Source organism: Lepus europaeus, chromosome 7, assembly GCF_033115175.1.
Source record: "Lepus europaeus isolate LE1 chromosome 7, mLepTim1.pri, whole genome shotgun sequence".
NCBI classification, from domain to species: Eukaryota; Metazoa; Chordata; class Mammalia; order Lagomorpha; family Leporidae; genus Lepus; species Lepus europaeus.
This window is the reverse complement of record NC_084833.1, coordinates 99,744,491-99,770,344: the sequence shown is the minus strand read 5'-3', so window position 1 is coordinate 99,770,344 and position 25,854 is coordinate 99,744,491. Positions and strand designations below refer to the sequence as shown.

The window sequence follows — 25,854 nt, the reverse complement described above, 5'->3', positions numbered from 1 at the left end:
CCACGATGGCCAGAGCTGGGCCGATCTGAAGCCAGGAGCCAGGAGCCAGGAGCCAGGAGCCAGGAGCCAGGAGCCAGGAGCCAGGAGCTTCTTCTAGGTCTCCAATGCGGGTGCAGGGGCCTGCCCAAGGACTTGGGCCATATTCTACTGCTTTCCCAGGCCACAGCAGAGAGCTGGTTTGGAACTGGAGCAGGCGGGACTCGAACTGGCGCCCAGTCCTGGATGCCGGGACTGCAGGTGAAGGATTAACTTACTGCGCCACAGCGTGGGCTCTTGAATTTGAAGTCGTAGCGTGGATTCTCATAGTCCAGCAGACTCTCAAGAGTGGGAAGAGATTTTATAGGCAATGTCATTCAGCCACCTACTCAGTTGTTAGGGTCTCACCATGTATTACTAGGTGCATCTAATCTCCAGTGACAGCTGAATACCGTTGGCGGAAGCCCATTTTTTCTTTGGGGATCCCTGATTGTTACAAAATGGGCTGAAAAGAGTCACTTTCCTAGCATTAATCTCTTTAGTCCATGTAGAATAAGTTGAATCCTTCTTCCCTGGTAGACCTTCGAGTGTTTGAAGACAGCCAATCATTTCCCAACTGACATAGTCACCTTGGGCTGCTGTAACACGTTCCATGGACTGGGTGGTTTAAACAGCAAATGCTGGTGTCCCACAGTTCAGGAGGTTGGGTTCTTGGTAAGGGCCCTCTTTCTGGTTGGTGGAAGGTTGGTTTCTTGCTGTGTCTTCATAAGGAATGATCATTTCTCTCCGGTTTCTTGTGGAGATTCATGAGGGTTCTGCTCTCATAGCCTAGTTATCCCCAGCGGCCTACCTCCATATACCATTACATTGCAGCTTAGGACTTTGGCGTATGAATTTTGGGGGACACAATGTTTGGATCATAGGACTAACATTGAATTCCAAGCAAAATATCTTCTTTAGGCAAAATATCCTCCATTCACTCAGAAACAGCATAGTATTTAAGCGTGAAGACTCAGGAACCAGGATGTTTGTGTTTGAATCACAGCTCTGCCTCTTATTGGCTGTGAAATTGTGGGCATGTGCACATTATATGAGCTTATATATGTGAAGCATTAAGAATAGTACCTGGCATAGAGTAAGTAGTGTATTCTCTTTTGCTGTTGTTACGAAGATACATTTTTAGATCCCTTCACATCTATGGTATATTCCTCTAAACATGCTCTAATTTACATATTTTCCTGTTAATAAGTTAACTCTGTTAGATGGTAGAAGGGAACTCTGGGCATGCAGTAGCCAGAAGTGGGTACAGATCAGGCTGTACTGAGGTTAGATTAGTAGGGAAGGAAAGAAGGCATGATTAACATGGATGAATTTGTGTTTGGGTGTATTTCCCATGTCACCTTGTCCATGCCATCCTGAATTATCCTCTAATTTCCAGCTCTGTCTGGGTCTTTCCTTGAATGTCTGTGCCGACACCTGTACCTTCTGGCTTCTGCCTCAGCCTCCTTGCCAGGGTAAGTCGGAGGTGGTGTGGTGGTAGCTGTCCTGGGTGCTGCAGGGGAGAAGCCCTCTCTCTCTCCTCCCACCTTCTGGGGCTGCCTCCTCTTAAACTTCATCCTGGAAACAGGATAAAGGCTTCTGTGAAACACAGGGCACATGCCCGGTTTGGTGACCAGCACTTCAGTATCCCCTTGGGATCAGTCAGCCAGTTATCTGTCTGTCAGTCCAGTCTGTATTTCTGTGGCCTACACAGCTCCTTTGCTTTTCATCTTTCTTTCTTTTTTTTTTTTTAAAGATTTATTTTTATTTATTTACAGAAAAGTCAGAGTTACACAGAGAGAGGAGAGAGGAGAGAGAAGAGAGAGAGAGAGAAAGAGAGAGAGAGGTCTTCCATCCACTGGTTCACTCTCCAGCTGGCTCCAGCTCTGCCATTCTGGAGCCAGGAGCCTGGAGCTTCTTCCAGGTCTCCCACATGGGTGCAGGGACCCAAGGACTTGAGCCATCTTCTACTGCTTTCCCAGGCCATAACAGAGAGCTGGATCTGAAGTGGAGCAGCTGGAACTTGAACCGGTGCCCATATGGGATGCTGGCACAGCAGGCAGCAGCTTTACCCACTGTGCTACAGTGCCGGCCCCTGCCTTTCAACTTTCAAAAGCTTTCTATCTTCCTCTCCCTCTATCAACAACCTCTAGCATCTTGTTAATAACTCCTCCTTCTTCCCAGGTTGAATTATTACTGAGGGACTGCTAACTCAATTTTAATATCAGAAGACTCTACAAACACTTCACAACTACAAGCCAGTTGATTTTATTTATTATTTGATAAAAAGTAGCATTTTTGATCCCTTCTCTTATATAATTTGACCCTTGGCCTGTTGTGGTAATGATGTGCTCTATTTCCACTCTTTATGAATATCCATCAGTTTTCACCATGTATATTTAACAAACTCTACAAACAATATGTTAGACTGACATACAAAAGCTTAGGACAGTAACTCATACCCTTCCTGTCCTAATTTACACGAATATGCTATTTCCTTATATTTAAATTTGTTTCTTTTTGTTAAACCTCCAAAAATTAGACATCATAATTGTCATTTTGTTGGGTAAATCTGTATTTTATTTACTTATTTATTTATTTTTTTGCTTCCTCTTCTTCCAGACTTTCTTTCTGATTAATATCCTCCTCTAAACTAATTCTACAGGAGAATCCCTCATGTGTAGGTGGCAGTGGTGGTAAAAATACTTCAGTTTTTATTTATCAGGAAATATAATTTCTTTTGATCTTGTACTTGAAAGGTAATATTTCTAGGCTCACAATAGTAATTTTCTGGTTAATAATTTCTCAGAACTTTATCAACACTATTCCACTGTCATTTGACTCCCATGATTGCTGTTGAGAAGTCTGCTATAAATCCTATAGTTATTCTTTGTGATAGTATTTCTTTCTGTTCTGTTGTCTTTAATATGCTTTCTTTGTCTTTAAGGTTATCAAAGTTCATCTCATTTTATCTAGAAGTAAATTTCTTTTTTATTTGTCCTGCTTGATATAGGATATGCTTTGTGTGTCTGGGGACTCATCTTTTTCATAAATTCTGGAAAATGTCAACCATGTTCTCTTTAAATATTTTCTTATCTTTATTACCCCCATTCTCTCCTTCAAAGACTTGCTTAAATATATGTTAGAACTTTTACTTTTATCCTTGACATCTTTAACATTTTGTTTTTGTATCTGTGATTCTCTGTTTTATATTTTGGTATAGATTAGTACAGATTTCTTTATATGAAGTTCTTTCTTTATAGGTAGTTTACTGTTTACTGTGAACACACACTGAATTGTGTGATTTTATATTTATTTTTATATTTTTCATTTTTATAAATTCCATTTGCTTTTTTGTTATCTGCTTGGTAATTTTTGAAGGTCTTTTGTTGAGTGTTCATTATTTATTAGGTTATTGTATATTTTGTATTTCATAATTTGTAATTCTAACATCTGATCTGAAAATTTAAATTTATCATTTTTTATTTGTCCTTATATTTCTTGGGAACCAGCTCCATTTCAGGTTACCTAGACGAATCCTAGAGTCCCAGATTCAGCTTCCCAGTGTTGGCAGTAACTTCTGGACTGATCTCCCCCTGTTCCTCGGGGCAGCATACTTTTTACCTTGCTACTTTCTCATCAATTAGTGCCTTAATTTCTGCTCAAACTTTCCTCCAATCTCCCATGCCAACTTCTGTCTCCCTAACTCCAGCTTGGAGATTTCACTTACATTTTACTAGTTCAACACTCATTAAAATCTGTTTTATGCAGGATCTGGTTTTGCTGTGGGACTACCCCTCCTGCTGACCCCTCAGTCTGCCTGAAAGAGAATTGAACGTAGATGTTGATATCTTCTTGGCTTTTACATAGCACAAACAGTTTTGTTTTTTCCATAATTTCCTACCTTTCACAGTAGAGACTTAAACTGTAATAGGGGTAATTCAGTACCAATTCCTCAAGTAATTTCACAAACATGCTGTCTAGAATTGCTATGTTCAAATGTGCTCATTATATGTACCTTCTTATTTAATTACCAAAACAACTCTAAAAGTAGTAGTATTCTCATTTTGCTGACAAGAAAACAGAGGCACAGAGAGAATAACCCAAGTTCCCCTCTTAAGATAGGGCTGGTTGTGGTAGTGGTGGTGGTGGGTGGTGGTATCAAATAAGGATTTTCTGATTTCAGAAATCAGAAATTTTTTTTAATCACCACATTAGATTGCCCTCTAGGCATTTTAATAACTCAAAAATAAAAATAGGAAAGCATCATAGTTAAAAAATTAGTAAAATTAAACTTACAGAATCCAGAGATATTAAATAATTTTATAAAAGCATATAGAGATCAAGTGGTATTGGATACTTTCTTGTCTGATACCTACATGTATCTATCCTTAATCCTTCAAGCAATATTCTATTTTTGGAGGATTTTCTTTATTGAGGTATAGCTTATATATAAAAAAATCACAAATTTTAAGCATACAATATGATGAATTTCGACAAGCCTTTGTGATGTACCACCATGATCATGATATAAAATATTTCCACCAAATTAATTATTTTATAGTTATAATTGATTTATATCCCCTATATCATGAGCTGGGAAATATTTAGATGGATATGTATAAAAATCTATGATAAGTGCCTCTTCAGTTCATCTCACAGATCATAGAAAAATTCTAAAGGTCTACTTGGGATTGGGGAGGAGTTCACTGGACAGATTTCAGTGTTCAGAATAACTACCCCCTCTCATCCCCATAATTCCTAGATTGAGAGGGAACAGACTAATGCAAGAGTCTTTGGCACATGTCCTGGTTGTCATTCCCATGTGAGGGAACACTGGCATTCCTTTCTTGCTTGTTCATTATATTCACACAGCTGCTATTCATTCTATGAGTTCCCTAGAGATAATACTGAAGAGCCCTAACTTTTGATGCAGCAAGATGGTATATAATTTTTATTTTGCATACTGCAAACAACAGGATCCTGCAATGCCAGGTAGCCAAATTTAGAGGTTTATATTTGAATGAGATTTGCCAGTGTGCAACTTCCTGTAGCTAACTCAGCAGCCTCACAGCTGTCCCAAAAGCCCCTCCATGAAAATAAGTTAATTTGAACTAATAGGTCATCAAGATAGTAAAGTGATAACATTAAGAGTTTCCCTTAAGTATACATAGCCATCTTTATGACCCTGTAATAATATTTTTAGGTTCCAACCTGGTTGAGGAATATATTAAAATGTAGTGAGGATTAAGATCTCTTGCTAGCATAACATTTTTCATGTTGCTGTATAATTTCATTTTTTAACTTGAATTACATAGTTCAAAATGTTTTTCTTTAAACTTAAGGCTTATATAATAGTTACACCCACTGTGAATAGTAGTACCTCTCCTCAAGGAAGTCACAGTACTTTAGACATTTAATATCTTTAAGTTAATGGTCATCTTACGTATAGTGAGGAGGCAGTAAGAGCCGATGATATTATGTTGAACACTCTCACATCACATTTTAATGTCTGAATGTAGACTCACCAGAGGTCATATGACTTTCTTCCAACTTTGGAATGAACGTAAAATCAATGCTGGAAGTTAACACAGACTTTGAATGAGTTCTCTTGTTAGATGGAATACTCTTTCCCCAGAAAAACATGAGTGTGGAGAATTAGTTGCCTTACTTAGTGTGAAAGATTGTAGCAGAATCAGGGACATATTGGTGGATGTAACATGTTAATATGTTGACTAAATTATTCCAAGCATGTTCTAATAAATCTTACTATTTTTGAAATAGAAAGTTTGAAACAGGTTTTGATCTGTGGATAATTTTTCTGAATTACATATATAATAAACAAGAAAAATATTACATAATGAGCAGGAGCTGCAGTTGCAAGCACACCATGTCCAGTACCTTACATGATGCTACCCTAGTGTAAAGCAGGTTTTCTCATCCCAGTTTTACATAAGAGGAAACTGAGCTTCAGAGATATTAAGTAACGTGGCCAAGAGTACCAGTCTAGTGAGCCACATAACTAGGATTTAGACCCAAGACTCCCTGACTACCAAATTTATACTTCTTTGACCTGACATGAACACAGCAGGCAAGTTCTCTGCAATATTTTCTCAATCAAATCACAGATAACAAGAATTTATTGGAGACCTCTGATGCAAATGGAACAGTGATGCATTTTGTAGACATTAGAAAAAAAAAAAACAAAACTTCAATCTAAAAGAAAATGCAACCAAAGGCCATAGATTAATCTCTTTAGGGAGAGAAGCCATTTGTGATCAATTAAATATGGCCACAATTTCTTTGCAGCATCTCCTATTAATAAGTGGCATCTATATTTCTACCCCTTGAATTTAGGTTGGCCTTGGGATTCATTTTGATCAGTAAAACCTGGTGGAAGTCATGTGTGGATTTCAGGGTCTAGGTCACAAGGGGATATGCACATTTTTACCTTCAAATATTTGAAATACCGCATTTCTGCCTTCTCAACGGAAAGCCAGTCTAGCCTTTTGGAGGATGAGCAACTATGTGAAGGCATATCGAGTCAGCCAGCCACACCAGCTACCCAGATACACGAGGGACCTGCTTCTGAACCTCCAGCCCTGCTAAGACTTCAGCTAGGTGTACTTACATGAGTGAGCCCCCGGGAGATGAGTCAACACACAGAACCGGAAGAAATAATAAATCACTATTTTAAACTACTAAGGTTTGGAGCAGGGGTTCTTATGCAGCAACAAGTATTGGATGGGGACATGCCCAGGAAAAAGTAGCTCATGATATCCAACTGTCTGTACTGTCTCAAGGTGTATGGTTTATGCTCTACAAACTGGAAGTCAGAAAAGAGGGAAATCAATGTGCTGAGGATTTGAATTTTGTACTGAAGGCTGAGAGTGTACAGAGGGGAGGAGCTCACAGGTTGGAGGAATTTTGTAAATCAGTCACCAGGATGGGAAAACACAGCTGTTCATCAAGGAATAATAAGCGAGGTGATTTATTGGGAACAGACGTGTCACTTCATTGACTAGAGTTATATTGTACACTGAACATGCTTCAGGGTTGTGGTAGTTTCCAGAAATACAAGGAAGGGTAAAGCATAGCTTCTATTCTTGGACAGCACACACTTTCACTATGTAATTAGTGCAGTCATATAAACAAGGGTTGAGGTTGCAAGGCCTGCCAGCATTTCCTGATACCTATTTCCTGCCAGACTCACTCAGATACTTTACATAGGCATGTGTGTGACTGCATCTCATGCTTTTTAGTGACGACTTGTGTGCTTTCCATACTCTATAATGCTGAAGGATTTATGTGCATTATCTCAATAAACTTTCTCCATTAATTAATGAGATACATTATTGTAAGTTTTTAGCTCTAGTTTATAGATTGGGAAACAAATAGATACTCTGTAGCACTCATCTAAGGTCACAAAGCTAGTGAGCGACATAGCCGGGATTCTAACCTAGATCTACTCTAACCATAATTTAGTGCAACGAGAAAGGTAGGGGCTAGGAGGAGGAGAGGGATGAGGGTGATTTCCTGCCTTGCATGAATGTGATTGAACATACTCTAACTTAGGTCATGTCTGAGTTTGATTTTGAAGGATGAAAGGAAATGAGTAAGCAGCTAGGTTAAGGGATGTTGTCATCAAGGAGAAAAGCAAAGGCTCTGATGCACTGAACAGCCTATCAGAGACAGGGAAATGTAAGCAGGAAGACTGAAGACAGGCAAGCTGAAGAGAAGCAGAGGATGGTGCAGGAGCCCGGTCCTAAAGGGCTTTTCTGAGCAGAGCTAAGGAGCCTGGTCTGGTGTCAGGCAGTGATCCTTCGGAAGTCTCTTAGCAGTTAGTTGTGATGAAATGGCATCATAGGAAACTGAATCTGCTGCTGAAACGATGGGTCTGAAGTGGTTGGTGGGGTGAGAATGTGAGCTCTTGGAGCTGAAATAGAGACCCAGTGATGAGGATCTGACCGGGTGTTGGCAGGGCTGGGAATTCAGGAGGCCAGCAAGTGACATTTCTACCCACTTCTATTTGGTGTCCTTTTAGAGAATGTATCTTAGCAAGGCTGATATTTGCCCATAGGCCCTGAAGACTGCTGGCCACCTGTCCTGGGAGCTGGACAATTCCCAAGGCCTTCTGTCTCTCTCTCTCTTTTTCGTTACTCTTCCTGCTGGTATCTGTGTGTACAGAGGGGACTGCAGAGTCACCCTTATATTGTCCTTTTTACAAACAAAACATAACAAAAGCAAACCCTACATTCTTCAATGATTTAATTTAACAGTACCTTATATAGGTCCAATAAAAAATTTTAATTGAGAAATGAATATTGAAACATTTATCATCAAAACAGTTACCTGTGTCTATAAAACCAAATTTATAGGGGGAATGTCTGGCTTTGTGCACCTTCTCTGCCTTATCATCAATCTTGGGCAACAGTAGGGACTATGCTGATTGAATAAAATGATTAAGTAATTTTCTTAAGGCTTTGCCATGTGTAGAGGTAAAATGAGGACTAAAAGGCATGTTCACATTCTCCCTCAGGGAAAGGAGTTTACTGTGAAAACGTTCAATTCATTTTTTGTAATAGTACATATAATTATCTAACAGATATTTTGATTTCATCGACTTGTTTGTGCAGCAACTTAAGTTTTTTTCTGATAGATGGAAAATTCTGGAAGAATGCACATGAAGCTGAATGTGGGGGCTCCTGGGTTGAATAACAAGGGGATTAGGGGCAGAGGAGACTTCAGTTGACTTCTACTTTTCACTTTATATTCTTTAGCTCTGATTGTCATTTTATATTCTCTTGAATTTAAAGCAACTTGTTAATTAAGTTAATAAATACATAGTCTTTAGGTCTTAAATCTTTATTGTAGATCACATTTTAAAAGGCTATGATTCTAAGTGTTTTAAATTTCTGAGACATGAACTATTTTAAGTCATTTGGAAAGCTCACGTAGTTAAAAAACTCTCCTGCTTGGCACAAAATTGCATCCCGGGTGTCTCTATGAGAAAGTGGTTTCTGTTGCCTAAGTTACAAGATGAGAAGTATCTTTATCCCTGGATCCTGGTGTGCCTTTGGAATGCTGTTTGTATTTATGTAGCTAAGGCAGAACAACAGCAGTCACAGGGACGCTCTTGAACAGGAATCTGCAGAACTCCAGCCCTGCCAGATGGACTTGCCCTGGCTGTTGCACTGCAAGCTCTGATTATTTTCGCAAGCTGCATGAAAGAATTCACCACCAGGGATTATTTTAAATTTCATGACATTTTAAAAAACCCTGCAGAACCAATAGAGCAGCTGAAAAAATAAGTTCCTTGCAAAAGGTTTGCCTTTATTATTATTATTATGTTAAAAAATTCTGTGATTGTGAAGGAACAGGTGGTAGGGTGGAGAACATGGAAAGCCCTGAAAATGTGGTTCAGTTTTCTAAACAGGGCAGGACAGTGGGCTAATTAAAGTCAGACAATGGGCCATTTAGAAGGCCTTAGAAAATAATAAAACATTCATTCAAATGAATGCCATGGATATAGTGTGTTACCTCTGTGTTCAAACATTGGCGTTTTCAGTTTACAAGGCATTGCCTGCTCAGAAAATCTTTTTTTCTTTTTTGATTCTTTCTGGGCTCATGTAGGGGTTTAGTTGGCCACATTAACAAGTGATATGCAAAACACTGTGCTGTGAGTGTGGGCAAAAGCTGTGGCGGGATATACTCCTAAAGTAGATGCTGATTCCCTTGATCAGTAGTAACTTTGCAAAAATTACACATAAGAAATGACTCTTTCTACTGACAATTCAGAAAAAAGTATCACGGGCAAATGAGATGTATTTAATGCAGAAAAACTGCAGTTTTCCTAAGAGCTTTAGTAATCAAAGAGAACAACAGACACTCCAAAAAATATAACAAAAATAAAGATAATAGAGGAAAAAAAGAAGAAAATAACACAATAAAGCAAGAAAACATACATTAGGCCATCTGATGACCATTTGCATGTCCAGGAAAGCAAGGTGATTGTACTAAAGCCAGGACATATTGTAGGGTAACTTCAGTTGATAAGATTTAAAGAGATGAGAATAATTTTTATGGTAACTATTAAGAAATCAGAATTCCCAGGAGTCGCAGTGGTGCTGACTTTCTGCACCCCAGATCCGCAGAGCTTCAGCTGCCAAAGTCCAGAGCTGACCTTCCTTCAACCACAGATTCAGCATATACCATAGGCGTGTTAGAGTCTTGGGTGGATGATACTATAATGACTGCAATTAGGAAGTCCCTAATTTTAAGGCATGAATATTCAGTTTGTGGGCTTATTTAGATTCTAATGCTTTTTCTTTTGTCCTTTTCATTTTTATTTAGCACCACCATTAGTATGCGAAAGAGGTAGCCTAATATATAAACTATCCCAAGTTTTAGCAGATTTTAGGATATATAGCTTGATTAAAATTATAATACATGAACTATATTAGTCAACAGTTCCACCTGTCCTCAGCATGACTACTAAAAATGTGCCTACTAGCTAGAAAATAGGGCTCTGGTGGTCTCTTTTGCTCCAGTTCTTTTTTTTTTTTTTGACAGGCAGAGTGGACAGTGAGAGAGAGACAGAGAGAAAGGTCTTCCTTTGCCGTTGGTTCACCCTCCAATGGCCGGTGCACCGCGCTGATCCGAAGCCAGGAGCCAGGTGCTTCTCCTGGTCTCCCATGGGGTGCAGGGCCCAAGCACTTGGGCCACCCTCCACTGCACTCCCAGGCCACAGCAGAGAGCTGGCCTGGAAGAGGGGCAACCGGGACAGAATCCGGCACCCTGACCGGGACTAGAACCCTGTGTGCCGGCGCCGCAAGGTGGAGGATTAGCCTATTGAGCCGCAGCACTGGCCTGCTCCAGTTCTTTTCGTACATCTGTACAAAGCTAAGGACACAAGAAAACTAACCCCTTCTTCCTTTAGTGACTTATATTTATTAAGAACATGCAGCAGGTGTTTTCATGTTTACAACTATGAGAGAACTCCAGACATCTTGAGGGTTAGGAGAACCTTGAAGGAGGTCACCTGAGACAGCAGATACATTGTTGTGCAGGAATCTCTTCCAGGCCTCAAAGAGAGCTAGTATGGCTTCTGCTTTCTTAAGTGGGAGAAGTGGCATTCTACATCCAGCCCCAGGAGTGAGCTAGTGGATACCAGCCTCTTTGATCAACATAGCAATTCTCAGAAAATAAATCATCCTTCACCAAAAGACATGGCATAAGCTTCAGGCAAGAAGCAAAGGTCAAAACAAAAATGACTGTGTGATGTTGGCCCTAGTGCTCCCCAAGGTGGCAGGAAAGAGGCTCCTACAAAGTCCAAAGTCCAAAGAAATGGCACCTCTGATTATGGTTCAGGAAGTGGAGAACCCCATGAGACCAGGGCCGCTAGGTACAGTGGGGAATGACAAAGAGAGGCTACATTCTAGCAGGTTCTGAGACGTCTGGGTGCAACAGGGCAGAAAGATGCTGGTCATGGATAAGGCAGGGTGTGGCACCACCAGAGGAGTGACTGCACTGCAGGAACAGGTATGGAGAGAAACATGTGGCCAGGACAGAGCAGAAGGCATAGTTGGGGCCCAACGTTGTGTGTGATACCTGAAGTGAGATATGGCAGCTGAACAGGAGGACCTGGAGCAAAGCGATGGCTCCAAAGCCTGTTCTTCCTTGGACTGGAAACACCAGTTTTGGAAGGCAATTTGTTGAGTGAAATAAAGACTTGGTGTTCTATAAACCTGGGCCCACATCTGAACTCTACTACTTTCACCCTGATCCTCCTTTTCCTCATCTGAAAAACAGATGTATCAGTGCAACCTCCTTAAATCAATTGTGCTCTTATTGATAAATGAAATATACTTGAAAGCAGATAAATGAGAATATTTATGAAGTCCTATTTCAGAGCCCAGTAGTGTATGATAGTTGTTATTATATTGCTTCTTATGCATCCTGGCTGGAATCAAAACAAAGACAAAGGAACCAGGCCTGATAGTCACCTCCACTGTACTGCCCATGCCTGTTTCTAACAGATATTGGAAGTTCCTGTGGGGGCATTTGTAGGCCATATCATCGTCCTTGTGCTTCATGTGAATTTTCCATTCCCTATTTTCCTTGAAAACCCAACTTGCAAAACTCTAGATGAAATAGAGGAAAGGGGATTTGTCTTCCTTAGAATAAAGATAGGTTCGTCTTGGGGATTAGGTGTAGGGGTGCCAATGGGTGGAACATGTTCTGAGGTCTGGGAAAATTTATTGATTCAGGAAGAGAAGCAGTAAGGAAGAGAAACAGCTGTAGAAGGGGACCTCATGGGTACATTATGAACACTGATCTTCCATATGTATGGCTCATAAAATCCCTTTAAATGGAGGAAATGAAAGCTTAAGAAAGTAACACTGCTTGTTAGTAGCAAATCCTGATAAAAATACTAGAGCTTTTATTTGCTTCTTCCTGTCATTTGAAGCTGGGTTTTTCATAAAATGGCAATCCATGTTGGCTAAGCAGCTCTTGGTTTGCTACCCAAGACTGGTTGAGCTTTGGATAAGTAGGACTGTGGAATGGGAGTGGTTGAGATTATCTGAATAGCAGTCCCAAGGGGGAACTTCAGGGCTAGCCGTGCTGACCAGCAATGTGGAGGAGGCTGGTGGTGTTGAGTCAGTATTAAATGAGGCTTCTAGCTGTTGCTTCCACTGTTTTGTTGTTTTGTTCAGTCACTCTATAAATTTATCAGACCTAACATGGTTACCCAGTGGCCTTTCTCCTGGTTGCTTTACTTACATCATGTGAGAATTTATAGATTGAGAACAGGAATGTCTAAGTCCCAAGGCTGCTCTCCAGAGCTTCCATAATCGAGTGCATGTCTGCCTTAGTGAGGCACACCTCTGCTGTGACATTTATCAAGTGTGCCATGTGCCCGATTCTATAAAAACCATAAAATCTGCCTTTTGCTCAGCACTTGCCGTGTGCCATGTGCTGCGCCAGGTGATTGGTACACATGCTCTGGTTTCACTGTCGTGCCTCCTTCGACAGGGAGTGTCACTGTCCACATTCATGCAGGAGGAGACTGAGCCCCAGGGAAATTGGATGCTTCTCATGCACTGGAGTCGGAGCCTACATCTGTCTGACTCTGAGATGCAGGCTCTTTATGTTTTTTTAATTAAAACTTTTTTTTTAAACTTTAGAACATTTTTTTTCATTGTGAAACAGTAGTTATCTATTTAACCGAAATGCCAAAAAATTTTAAAGACAAATACAGAAGGTTACATAGTGGAAGAAAATAACCCCTTAGAACTTACAAACAGATGACTCAGTTTTTTCTAAACAATCAAGATCTTTATGAAGACAGCATGAAGCACTAGAAATTATTTTGAAAATACAAGCTAAACCTAAAGGTAAATAAAGGCTTTTCATTATCTCTTATTAAGAGAAGAGGCCAATATACCAATAAAACCATTATGGAAAACAGATTCCTCAGGAAACCAGAAATAGATTTACCGTCCGACCCAGCTATCCCACTCCTGGGAACCTATCCAAAGTAGAGGCAGACTCTTAACCATTCTGTTACCCTATCATCTTCATGAGCTGGAGGACCCAAAAGTAAACAGAAAAACAGCAAGGCGTTAGCCAGATGAGGGAGAGATTTAAGCATGCTAGCAAGTGTAGAGCAATATCAGAAGTTTTTTTTAGCAGAAGAATATTCTGGGAGCTCTGGGAGCAGAGGAGAATATCTAGTAGACCTTAACAGTCAAGACCTAGAATGAAAATATGAAGGATTATACACAATGTAGATCTTCCACCCACTGCAGATGGACAGAGCACTTCCTTTCCCCTGGGCTTTTCCTCTCCATGTGTTCTGCTTGCTCACCTGAGTCAGTTTCTTTGTTCAAAGCTTAGTCCAAGTGCATCCTCCTCCCAGAAGTCTGCTTCCACTCACCCTGTCTATGGTTTGTTCACCTCTCTTGAGCCTCCATAGTGTGCATTGCTAATGACCATCACTGTTTTGGCATCTGGAGCAAAGCCATCTTTGTATTTTTAACCACTTATTTTGTGGATGATTTCTCCTCCCACAATTAAACTGTATGTTTCTTCAAGGCACTGAATTTCTTAAATCATTTGGAATTCTAACCAGCCTCATTCCTTGCATGCGATAAGCATTGAATAGCAACAGTATTGACTGAGTACCTACCATATGCCAAGCCCCTGGTAATTTTGAAATATAACCTTTATGGTAACCTTGCAAGGCATATTATTATCTTCTTTTAACACCAAAGGCAGGTAACTTTGCTGTCATCACCCAGTTGAGAAGTGGCAGAACTGACTTGAAGTGAGATTGGCTGGATGCAGAATCCATACTCTTCACCACGCTGTGCTGCCTGTGTTTTAGACAAGATGAGCTTTGGGAAACCTAAGTGCTCTGGTGTTCCAGGTGATGGTGTGATCTGAAACATCAACTCTAAGATGCTTCAGGATGGGTAGTAGTGAGTTCTCCAAGAAACAGACCTATTCTAGATCCAAAACAGTGGGATGGAAATGCTTGAGACACACATAGCAAAAATGAAGGTAAGAAATGAGATATAATTTCAAGTTTGAGTTTTAAAAATAAATATTGAAATGAGAGAAATATTGAAATGAGGTGTAGTCTAACTACTTTTATTGACAAGGATACTGAGGCCCAGAGACAAGAGGGGAATTGCCCAGTACCCTCCAAGATCAAAAGGGGCATTTCAAATAGACTAACTAAAAGAAGTTCCTCTTTGGGTGTAAGAGAGATGTCTTGGTGTGTTTTCCTAAGTTTTGGGGAACACTAGATGAGATACAGTTTCCAATTACATATTTCCTGCCTAATACTTCGCAAGAAATCTAAATGCAAACCACAGATTTGGACATCACAGATCTGGACAACTCAGTGTGCACATACTTGGTGTGGCAAAGCAGCAGCTGGATGTATAGCTAGCAGACGTGATGGGACAACAGCCAAGCACATCTGTTCTACAGTTAGCTTGTCCACCTCTCAACAAAGATCAAACACTCTCAATTGTTCTATGCCATAAACACAGTATATGGCATTCATTTACCTTCTGTTCTTCCACATTTTCCAGTCAAATATGTACAATGGCATCCTTCTTTCTATTGCGTGCAATGTTTTCCTTCAAAAATAAGTAGGGAAGGTTATTAACCAAGAACTTCAGCTGAGACTATGGCCTCATCCTTTATGAAGATACTTCAAAAATTTGTGGAAAATAGAATTAAAACACAGGTTTATTTTTGTGCAGAATTTTTGAAAACTGCACATAGTTTTTTTCATAATACACATTTTCATGAACTTTTTGAAGACTCTCACATATGTTGTTGATGTAGATTTTCGCATTAATTTAAATATAAGGACTTAGGAAAATGTAGAAAAAAAGAAATAACTCTAAGTATAATGTTTTGACATACAAGCACTTCAGATGGGTACAAAAGAAATATGGAAATAGATTTTGATGTATGTCTGTGTAAAATGTAAAATTTAAGGCCGATATATTCCAAGTACATAATTTACTACTCAGGTTATATCTCCTTAACATTTCCCTCAGTGTAGACTTTCTAAAAATAGAACCAGAACTCTTCCCTTACTTTTCCTTACATTTATGTAGAAAATTCACTTGAAAGAACTTTCATATCTACTTCCTTATTGTTCCTGACTACAATATTGTGGTGAATGAGCTGAGCAGAAGAACTATCACTGTGCCCATAAATCAAGCAGGCTCATCATTGCACACTCTCAAGTCCCTTATTCATCTCCCTACTGCTGCATCCCATCCACCTCTTCCCTCATAATTTTATTTTACTTAATTTTTTTTAAAGATTTATTTGAAGGATAGAGTGACAAAGAGAAAGAGAGATAGAGATGGGGGAAAGGGAGGGATAGAGGGAAGGTGGGGCAGAGAGAGAGAAAGAGAAAGAGAAACAGAGAGAGAGAGAGAGAGAGAGAGAGAGAGAGAGAGAGGAAATCTTCCATTCTTCTATGTACTGATTCACTCCTCAAATGGCCACAATGGCCAAGGCTGAGCCAGCCTGAAGCCAGGAGCCAGGAACTCCATCCAGGTCTCCCATGTGGGTGGCAGGGCCCCAAGCACTTGGGCCATCATCTGCTGCCTTACAAGGCACATTAGCAGGGAGCTGGATCAGAAGCAGAGCAGCCAGGACTTGAACCTGTGGTCATATGGGCTGCTGGTGTTGCAGGCGGCAGCTTAAGTCACTGTGCTACAATACTGACCCCTAATCCCTCTTATATTGCGTGGGAAGCCCCCTACCTTTCCTACAACTTTAATTCTGATTTCTGTTTCCTACTCAAGTAGGAAGCAGGTTTTAAAATTTTTCCTTTTATGCCAGCTGTTGTACATTCAGTGATTTAAAATGAGTCTTTATTATAGCTTAAGAAAAACTTGATTAGAAAATTCAATCATTCACTGAAGTTCAAAACAAAACTGAAAAATTGTGGCTATTAGGCTTATTGCTTCTTTTTTTCCCATAGGTAATAGAGAGTTTATTGAATTTTGTGATGTTATTTTTAAAAATTCAATGATCAACTTTTATGGAACTCAGTAGAAATTATGCCATTGAAAAATGCAGCAATCAAGAGTCTAATTATATATTTTTGGTACTAAATGTTTGTGGATGAATCATATTTACATATTTTGGCAGAAGATATAGTAGACTAGTAAAGAATAACACAGGAAAATTTGAGAAAGGAAAATGAAAAACCATTATTTAGAAATAGATATATACAATGGAAGTTGTGAAACCACAGGATTGTGGCTAAAATGTATAGAAGTGGTTTTAATTTCCAGTCTTTGGTGAAATTTTCTTTTGATGCAAGGGATTTTTTTTTTTTTCATTCCTACTGCAAAGATGTAAAAAAAAAAACATTTCATAGTATCAGAAGCAGATGTTCTTGAAGAAAATTGTGGTAAAGATGGATCAACACGATCTTGCATAAACATATCCGAGCATTCTCAGAAAGCAGTAACTTGGCATCAGATAGATACTTCCTGAAGTGTACGTATCCAGGAAGACAGTTTCCATAATGCCTGTGTGTGAGTTTGCCAGGACAGCTGTGACAGATGGCTGCAGACAGGGTGGTTTAAAACCATCCTAGTCTGTTCTCTTACAGTTCTGGAGGCCAGAAGTCCAAGGTCAATGTTTCGGCAGGATTTGCTCCCTGTGACTCTCCAGGAGAAATCTGATCTTTGTCTCTCCCGGTTTTTGGTGTTTGCCAGGATTCAATGACTTGTGTGCTCATCACTCAGACCCCTGCTTCGGCGGTCACATTACCTCCTCCTCTTTTGTGTGCCTTCTCCTCTGTGGGTATTTTCTCTCGGAGAAGCCCCTCTTAGAGAGACATGAATGCTTGCACTGAGTGCCTACACAGGTGATTCAGTGAGGGACTCGGTGCACAACCCTTAACTTAATCACATATTTTGCCAGATAAAGGCAACATTTTCAGGTCCCTGGGTATTTATTTATTTATATTTATCTATCTTTTGACAGGCAGAGTGGACAGTGAGAGAGACAGAGAGAAAGGTCTTCCTTTGCCGTTGGTTCACCCTCCAATGGCTGCTGCGGCTGGCGTGCTGCGGCCAGCGCACTGCGCTGATCCGAAGCCAGGAGCCAGGCGCTTCTCCTGGTCTCCCATGGGGTGCAGGGCCCAAGCACTTGGGTCATCCTCCACTGCACTCTCTGGCCACAGCAGAGAGCTGGCCTGGAAGAGGGGCAACCGGGACAGAATCTGGCGCCCCGACCGGGACTAGAACCTGGTGTGCCGGCGCTGCAGGCAGAGGATTAGCCTAGTGAGCCGTGGTGCCGGCCAGGTCCCTGGGGTTTGACATGAGGTCTGGGAGGTCCATTCTTTGGCCTAGCAACATGTGTTTATGCCCTTCTCTGGTCATTACTCGTGCTGTCACTTGCAAATTTTGAACATGTCTAATGGATGGCTTCCCTAACTAAACTTATCTGAGACATTATACTCACCTCCACATACACTGCTCTGAAAAAGTAGCTCTACTGCCAAAGTGAGAACCGCGGTATCCTCCAGTAAATGATGTTCCGTGGTTCCTGCTCAGCCAGGAACTCCATCCAGGTCTTCCCAATGGGTGGCAGAAACCCAAGTACTTGGGTCATCATCTTCTGTCTCCCAGGTGCATTAGTAGGAATCTGGGTCAGAAGTAGAGGCCAGGGGCCAGCACTGTGGCATAGAAGGTTAAGCCTCCACCTGCAGTGTCAGCATTGCATACGGGCACTGGTTCAAGTCCCAGCTGCTCCACTGCCAACCCTGCTAATGGCCTGGGAAAGCAGTGGAAGATGGCCCAAATGCTTGGGCCCCTGCACCTATGTGGGAGACCTGTATGAAGCTCCTGGCTTCTGGCTTCAGCCCTGCCCAGCCCTGGCTGTTGTGGTCATTTGGGGAGTGAACCAGTGGATGGAAGATCTCTCCCTCCTTTTCTCTCCTTCTCTCTATGTATTTCTGCCTTTCAAATAATAAGTAAATCTTTTATTTTTTTAAAGAAGTGGAGGCTGGACTTGATCCCAGAATTCAGATATGGGATGTTGGCATCCCAAGATGTGGCCCAACCCACTGTACCTCAGTGTGTACTCCTAGAAGTCCTTTCTGCATGATAGGTTTTCTTTCTTTTTGATTTCCTTCTTTTCATGTCTCAGATATTATTTTATTCTAGTCTACATTGATCTTTCCCATTAAATATGGAATATAAAATTAGGGATCAGAAGACCTTCTGCTTGCTAGTGTGCAGCTTGGAAACAGTTCTCTTGTTCTCAGCTTATTTATCTGCAAAATGGGAAACCATGTAAGTATCAGTCTCATAGGGTTGGTGTGTTGATCAAGAAATAATTTGTAAGGAAGTGCCCTTAAACTGTCCTTACAAATATTATTACAGCCTTTCTGTCCTGTGGAATGCTGCTGGTCTTTTGTCTTTAGCATTCAGTCTAGTGTTCTGTTATATGATTTTACATTTTAAAATATGTATGGGTTCGGCGCTGTGGCGTAGTGGGTGAAGCCACCATCTGCAGTGGCAGCATCCCATGTGGGTGCCAATTTGGGTCCCGGCTGCTTCACTTCCGATCCAGCTCTCTGCTGTGGCCTGGGAAAGCAGTAGAAGATGGCCCAGGTCCTTCGACCCCTGCACCCGCATGGGAGACCCGGAGGAAGCTCCTGGCTCCTGGCTTCGGATCCGCACAGCTCTGGCCATTGTGGTCATCTGGGGAGTGAACCAGTGGATGGAAGACCTCTCTTTCTCTCTCTACCTCTGCCTCTCTGTAACTCTGCCTTTTAAATAAATAAATAAATCTTTTAAAAAAAGAGTATTTTTCTTTTCCACAGTATTATTTGGTATTTCATGGTGTAAATTATGTACTATACTTCCTCTATAACACGGTGTCACTGGTCCAACAATACTAGCTTGGCTTGGTGTGTGAGGTTCGGACACTTGTTTTTGCTCCGTGCCAAAGTTCTCAAAAGTGATGTGCAAAGAAATCATCCAAGAATATTGTAAAAAAACTGACCAAATGATCATTCCCTAGCCTCAACTCAATAAAGCTACATTAATAAACATGGCACAGAACCCAGGAATCTGCATTTTAAAATGAATAATATGGTTTATTAATAATTCTATGAATATTGTTTTATCTTATAAACAGTAAAAGTTTAACACAAATAGAAAACAAAATCTGTAACTTGAGAGTTATATATCTTGAGGAAGAAATGATATTAGGTAAATTTTTTATTTGAGAGGCCTACACACACACACACACACACAGAGCGCTCGCTCTACTCCCACAGTGAGAACCCCGGTATCCTCCAGTAACATGATGTTCCGTGGTTCCTGCTCAGCCAGGAACTCCATCCAGGTCTTCCCAATGGGTGGCAGGAACCCAAGTACTTGGGTCATCGTCTTCTGTCTCCCAGGTGCATTAGTAGGAATCTGGGTCAGAAGTAGAGTTCCTGGTTCATTCCCTAAATGTCCACATGGCTGGAAACCAGAAACTCAATCCGGATCTCCCATGTGGGTGGCAGGAACCCAATTACTTGAGCCATCACCACTGCCTCCAGGGTCTGCATTAGCAGGGAGCTGAAGTCAGCCAATATGGGACATGGGTATCTTAACTAGTGACCTAGACCAAATACCCATCCTAATATTAGGTACATCTTTCAAAGAAATATATTCATCATTTGTGTATATGCCTTCTTGTGTTTTTATGTATGTATGTATTTGGAAGGCAGAACATTGGTGAGAGAGAGAGTGAGAGAGAGAAAGAGAGAAAGTGTTGATCTTCCATCTTCTGGTTCATTCCTCAAATGGCTTGCAACAGCTAGGGCTGACTCATGCAGAAGTCAGGAGCCAGAAACTCCATCCAAGTCTCCAACATGGGTGATGGGGGCTAAAACACCTGGGCCATCATTTGTTGCCTTCACAGGCACATAAGCAGGGAGCTTGTTTGGAAGCAGAGAAGCTGGGATCTGAACTGGCATTCTGATATGGGAGGTTGGTGTTATAAGCAGTGATTGAACCTGCTGCATCACAATGCTGACCCCTCTTCGTGCTTCTTATGGAACTTGTATTCTTTAATAAACTTATTTATTTATTTAAAGAGAGCAGATTTCGTGTATTAATATATATAGTTTTAAGAACAAAACACTACGTCCCATTCTCCTTCCGCCCCTTTCACACTTTCACTTCTTTCCTTTCTTATTTCTCTTTTCGTACATACTTTCAATTTACTTTATAATCACAAATTTAGTCCTCCAGTAAGTAAAGAAATCAACAAGTAGACAGTAGAGAGACCACTGTTTTCAGGAGTATAGACAAGGGGTTTGACCAATGATCAGATCTCAAGATGTCAATTTTACTCCCTATACATTACAATTCTTTTTATTCTGTACCTAACTCTGATAGAGTGCCTTCTCATTTGTATTCATGAAAACTAAGGTGTGAGTTGTGATTCATGCACACTGGGCAGATATAATTTCTGTTCTTTATCCCTGTAGATGACTGTTGTCTTTCCAATTAACAATTTTTCTGGAACATTGATCAAGTTTCACAGTTCAGTCTGTAGTTGTAATTGTGGCAAGTCTTCATTTGTCCTACCAACATACATTAGTTCCACTGGAATTTGAGGCTCATTTCCAGTAGACTCTGCATATTCTTCTCATTCTCTTTCTCTCTCCCTCTCTTTCTCTCTTTTCTCCATTCGTATATGCGTCTCTAAGAAACTCAGTTTGTATTAATATTTTTAACAGGAACTCCAGGTGATTTGAAGCAGGAACTATGAGAAAGACTAACCTAGGAACAGATAACGAGCCAATTATTAAGATTTCTCTCTATCAGCTAATCTCCATTTGTTGAATTACAAGAGAGGAGGTGACTTAAAAGAAAGGATCACAGGAAGTGTATGATAAAAGATGTTAATAGAAAGAAATTGAATCAGGAATTGGTCCTGTACATGGCTGTCTCGTTTATACTTCAGCTGCAGATGTCTGACGGAATCCTGCTATTCATGTTGTTGTATTTTACCTAATAGAAGAGATAGTCATATCCCAATCTTCTTAGCTAAATGCTACTGCTATTCTGGAAGCACTTTTGGAGATCTGAATGCAACTGCTTAAACGTTGTAGGCACAGAGAAAGCTATTTGTGAAGACGCAGATGGCAGAAACAGGTTTTAGACTCAAGGCATCTCCTACTAGGATTTTAAGATCTGATTTTGCATGCTACAGATAGGATTTTTTTTTTCTGTGTTATCTCTATCAAGTTTACAATAACATGTGGCTGAAGGTCAGCGTAACTCTCACCCAACTGAGTCCTTGCTAATTTAGGGCTGGGAAAATTGAGATAGTTGGGACATGTCATTTTTTTGTTGCCACTAACTGGTGTAGCCAGCCAATACAACCACAGAGCTCTTGGAGCACACACTGGTGGCTAACATGTGTGCTATCAAATCATAATAGTCAGAGATTTGTATAGTAGAAAAGGACCCATTTTTAAAAAATTTTTTTATTTATTTTATTTTTTTTGACAGGCAGAGTGGATAGTGAAGAAAGGGACCCATTTTGATCGGCTCATTTCATATCAGGCCAGAGAAGCAAAGCGACTTTCTCAGGGTCACAGAACTGGTTCCTGGCAGGGCCATGACCCCCTTTCTGGACATCCCCTCCCTTTCTCCAGGCTTCTCTGTCAGGAGGAGTGCTAACATTTGTGTGCTGTGATTTATATGACATATAGTCACAATGGAACATGACTTTTGTTTCCAAGACATATAATCAATAGCAGGTGAGTAGGGATATAGAAACTCTTCAGAAAAAGGACATGGAAGCCAGTATAGCATAGATGAGAATGAAGAGGACAGAAGTGGGTGCATAAGTTCAAGTATAAACATGGGTGTCACTAGGTGGGAGAAAAGAGATATCAACAGGTATGCTTTGTATGTACAGATTGTTCATCATGGGGAAAAATTCAAAATAATTATGTAGTGTGTGCCAGTTGAAGGAGAGATTTTCTCTCGACAATAGTAGACTGAGGAGATGGGAGATAGGTGTAGGGATCAAGGAAGAGGTCAGATGACTAAACTTAAACCCCCAAATGTTTCAGAATATATTAAGCTGGGACTTACATTGAATCTTGAGTTACTTGTCTGTTTGGACCGTTTTTCTGCCAGGAGGTCTTTGACTGTGTGCTTCACTCTCACCCCCTGGTACACGCGTTTGCTGTAGTCTCCTGGGACTTAAGCAAATGGAATAGTTTCAGTCAGATATGGGTGGAGTAATTAGGTTAACCTACTGAGGGACATATTCAAGGGCTGATAATGATGATGCTATTTCCTCATTAGAATAATAGAATTACTGAATTCGAAGAGGCTTCCAAAGAGTCCAATCTCCTGGCTCTTGATAGCTTCATCCAAGCTCTGCTTAAGAGGAAGAAACACTATTCCATTTTCTACATAACGGTTCTTCAAAGAGCCTTGTTTTTTTGTTCTTTCTTTGCTGTATCAAGATTTACAATGTACGCATTAATCACAAGCTAAAGGATTGGGTGCAACTTGAAATAATGCTTCTTACTATGCAAGGAAAAACATTTGCATGGTTCAGTTTACAGAGAGCTTCTTTGTACCTGATGTGAATGATGACCAGGTCAACAGGACTTTTTTTTTTTTTCCTTTTCATGAAGATTAATTTGAAAGGCAGAGTTACAGAGAGAAAGCGAAGGGAAGACAGAGATATTCCATGCTGGTTTATTCCCTGAGGGGCTGCAATGGCCGAGGATGGACCAGTCTGAAGCCAGGAGCCTGGAACCCCATCTGGATCTCCCAAGTTGGTGGCAGTGTTCCATGTACTTTGTCCATCTTCCACTGCTTTCTCTGGCACATTAGCAGGGAGCTGGATTGGAAATGGCGCAGCCTGGACTCGAACAAGTGCTCATGTGGGATGCTGGTATTGTGGGTGGCAACTTAACCTGTGTGCCACAATGTTGGCCCCAAGTAGACTGTTTTAAGAAGTTTGTGTTCCTCAGAAGAAAGCCATTTGTTATCTAACTGGTTCACTAAATAAATAAATATATATATATATATTTTTTTTTTAAGGGAAAGGGTTTATTGGGGAACACCCTACAGACCAGAGTGAAGGGGCGGCGAAGGTAAAAGAGAAGGAGACTGGCTGCTGTCTCCTGGGTGGGGAGCCGAGTATATTCCTGTAGCAGCATTTGGTTGACTGCCTGGTTGTTGAATGCCTTTGTTTGTTCCATTATAACTTGCTGTAAACACTTACACACTGTAGTGTAAAAGACAAGGTTGAGAATAGTAACCAATGATCCCAAGAGCAGCATTCACCATTTCATAGAGGAGAGGAAATGGGGGGGTCTCTGGACCCTTGTGGGGGACAGTTTGATGGATTTGGCTTAAAGCTGGTTCCAGCCAAGACTGGGAGAAAAGCCACTCAACTTTTGCAGGTAGAGGGGTTTGTCTGTAGAGAAATTCTGAACAATAATACAACATTAAGTGGGAAGGGGAGAGGGAGTGGGAGAGGGGAGGGTTGCGGGTGGGAGGGAAGTTATGGGAGGGGGAAGCCATTGTAATCCATAAGCTGTACACTGGAAATTTATATTCATTAAATAAAAGTTAAAAAAAAATAAATATATTTTATTTTTGGAGATTTGGTGATTCAACTCCAAGAGTTGTATTTCAAAACTAGGCCAAAGATAAGAGAAGAGTTATTCATTCATTTAGCAAATATTTTTTAAGTACTTACTACATGCACTTACTGAAGAAGTTATAGTGCTTGGCAATTTTTATGTATTATTTCGTTTGATGCATTTTACAGATGAGAAAATTGAGGTTCAGGGCTAAGTTATTCGGCAAGAGTTCATAGTTGCTGATAAGCAATAGAGCTGGGATCCTACTTCAGTCAGTTTGTAACACTAACAAATAGAAATATTTGTTATTTTCATTATGAGGAAATTATATAGAAATGAAAAGGAAAAAACATTTCTCCAAGGGTCTAAAATTGTCAACATTTCTTCTAGGGATAGTGAGCTCCTTACTATAAGAAGAAATGTTGCCTACTTTTTGCTTGTGCTATTTTAGAAAGTTTGTAAGACCTGAATCAGTGATTGAACCAGAGGGGTTTTAGAATATTTTACAATTCTGGAATAGATTGTATGGCTTCACACTGTTTTCACTGGGATGTTGCTACTGGGGGAGGTGTTTGGTGCAGCTGTTAGGACACCACTCAGGATGTCTGCATCCCATGTTGGAGTGCATGGGTTTGAGTCTCGGCTCTACTTCTGGTCCCAGCTTCCTGGCAGTGTGTTCTCTGAGAGGCAGCAGATGATGACTCAAGTAGTTGGATCTCAGTCACCCATGTGAGAGACCTGGATTGAATTCTCGACTCTTGGCTTAGGCCTGGTCCAGCCCCAGCTATTGCAGGCATTTGAGGAATGAATGAGTGGGTAGAAGATTCTCTCTCTCTCTCTCTCTCTTTTTCTCTCTGCCTTTCAAATAAATGCAAATAATGGAAAAATAGTTGAGGTCTTGCTGCTAATCAGCAAATTCACCTGAGACAGAATTCAGCATCAGGGTATATGGTAGAGTATACTAATGCATTTTGTATGAAGCATATAACCAAAAATATTCTCTAATTTGCTTGAATTTAAAGATAGTCTAAAATTTGAGTCAAATTCTGTTATAAAAAATAATGAAAGGGAGGAAGAAAGGAAGAAACTAGAACTACACCAGAGGCAAGCAGTGTGTTTGGTATAGGAAGCGCTAGTCTAAGAGTCAGTACATGCACAGCTACAAATTAATCACTGACTTGGGAACATCACAATCTCTCAGCTCCATTTTCTTCTGTGTGACGTGGATATGCCATTTCTTAGCTATCTTCAGAGATTTTAAATAAAAAGTGAGCTATTCATATGAAAATGCTTTGAAAACTACCAAGTATTCTATAAAACATTTGTATAAAAATGAAGGAAAAAAAAATCTAGGTTCTAAAGCAATGCATTATTTAATTCAAATAAAGCCATATGTAATTTGATTTCAGCAAAAACAAAACTATTTGGTCCTTTCGGTCTGATTTTGGCAGACTTTGTCTACATGGAATCATTTAGATGTAGAGGCTTGGAGCATTTCCTTCACATCGACCTGAAATATAAAGGTTCATGACCTTGTTTGTTCCAGAGAAATCTGAGTGTTTCTTCTAGAACTGCGGGGAAACCTAAGGCTATGTTGTGTGCCTATATTTGTAGGATATTTTCTGTGTATCAGAACTTAGGCTACATAAGAGCAT

General features: G+C 40.5%; 1 protein-coding gene across 1 annotated transcript in view; it reads right to left on the bottom strand.

Annotated features, from left to right (window-relative positions):
• Positions 1–23,900, bottom strand: part of POU2AF2 (POU class 2 homeobox associating factor 2) — a 29,669-nt gene extending 5,769 nt beyond the window's left edge. The window contains exons 1-3 of the mRNA XM_062197602.1: positions 23,836–23,900; positions 22,916–23,055; positions 22,686–22,795 (exon numbers count right to left, since the gene is read on the bottom strand). Of these exons, the coding sequence (XP_062053586.1) occupies positions 22,686–22,795; positions 22,916–23,055; positions 23,836–23,900 (315 nt within the window). The remainder of the gene's footprint in view (positions 1–22,685; positions 22,796–22,915; positions 23,056–23,835) is intronic.
• Positions 23,901–25,854: the final 1,954 nt, after the last annotated feature.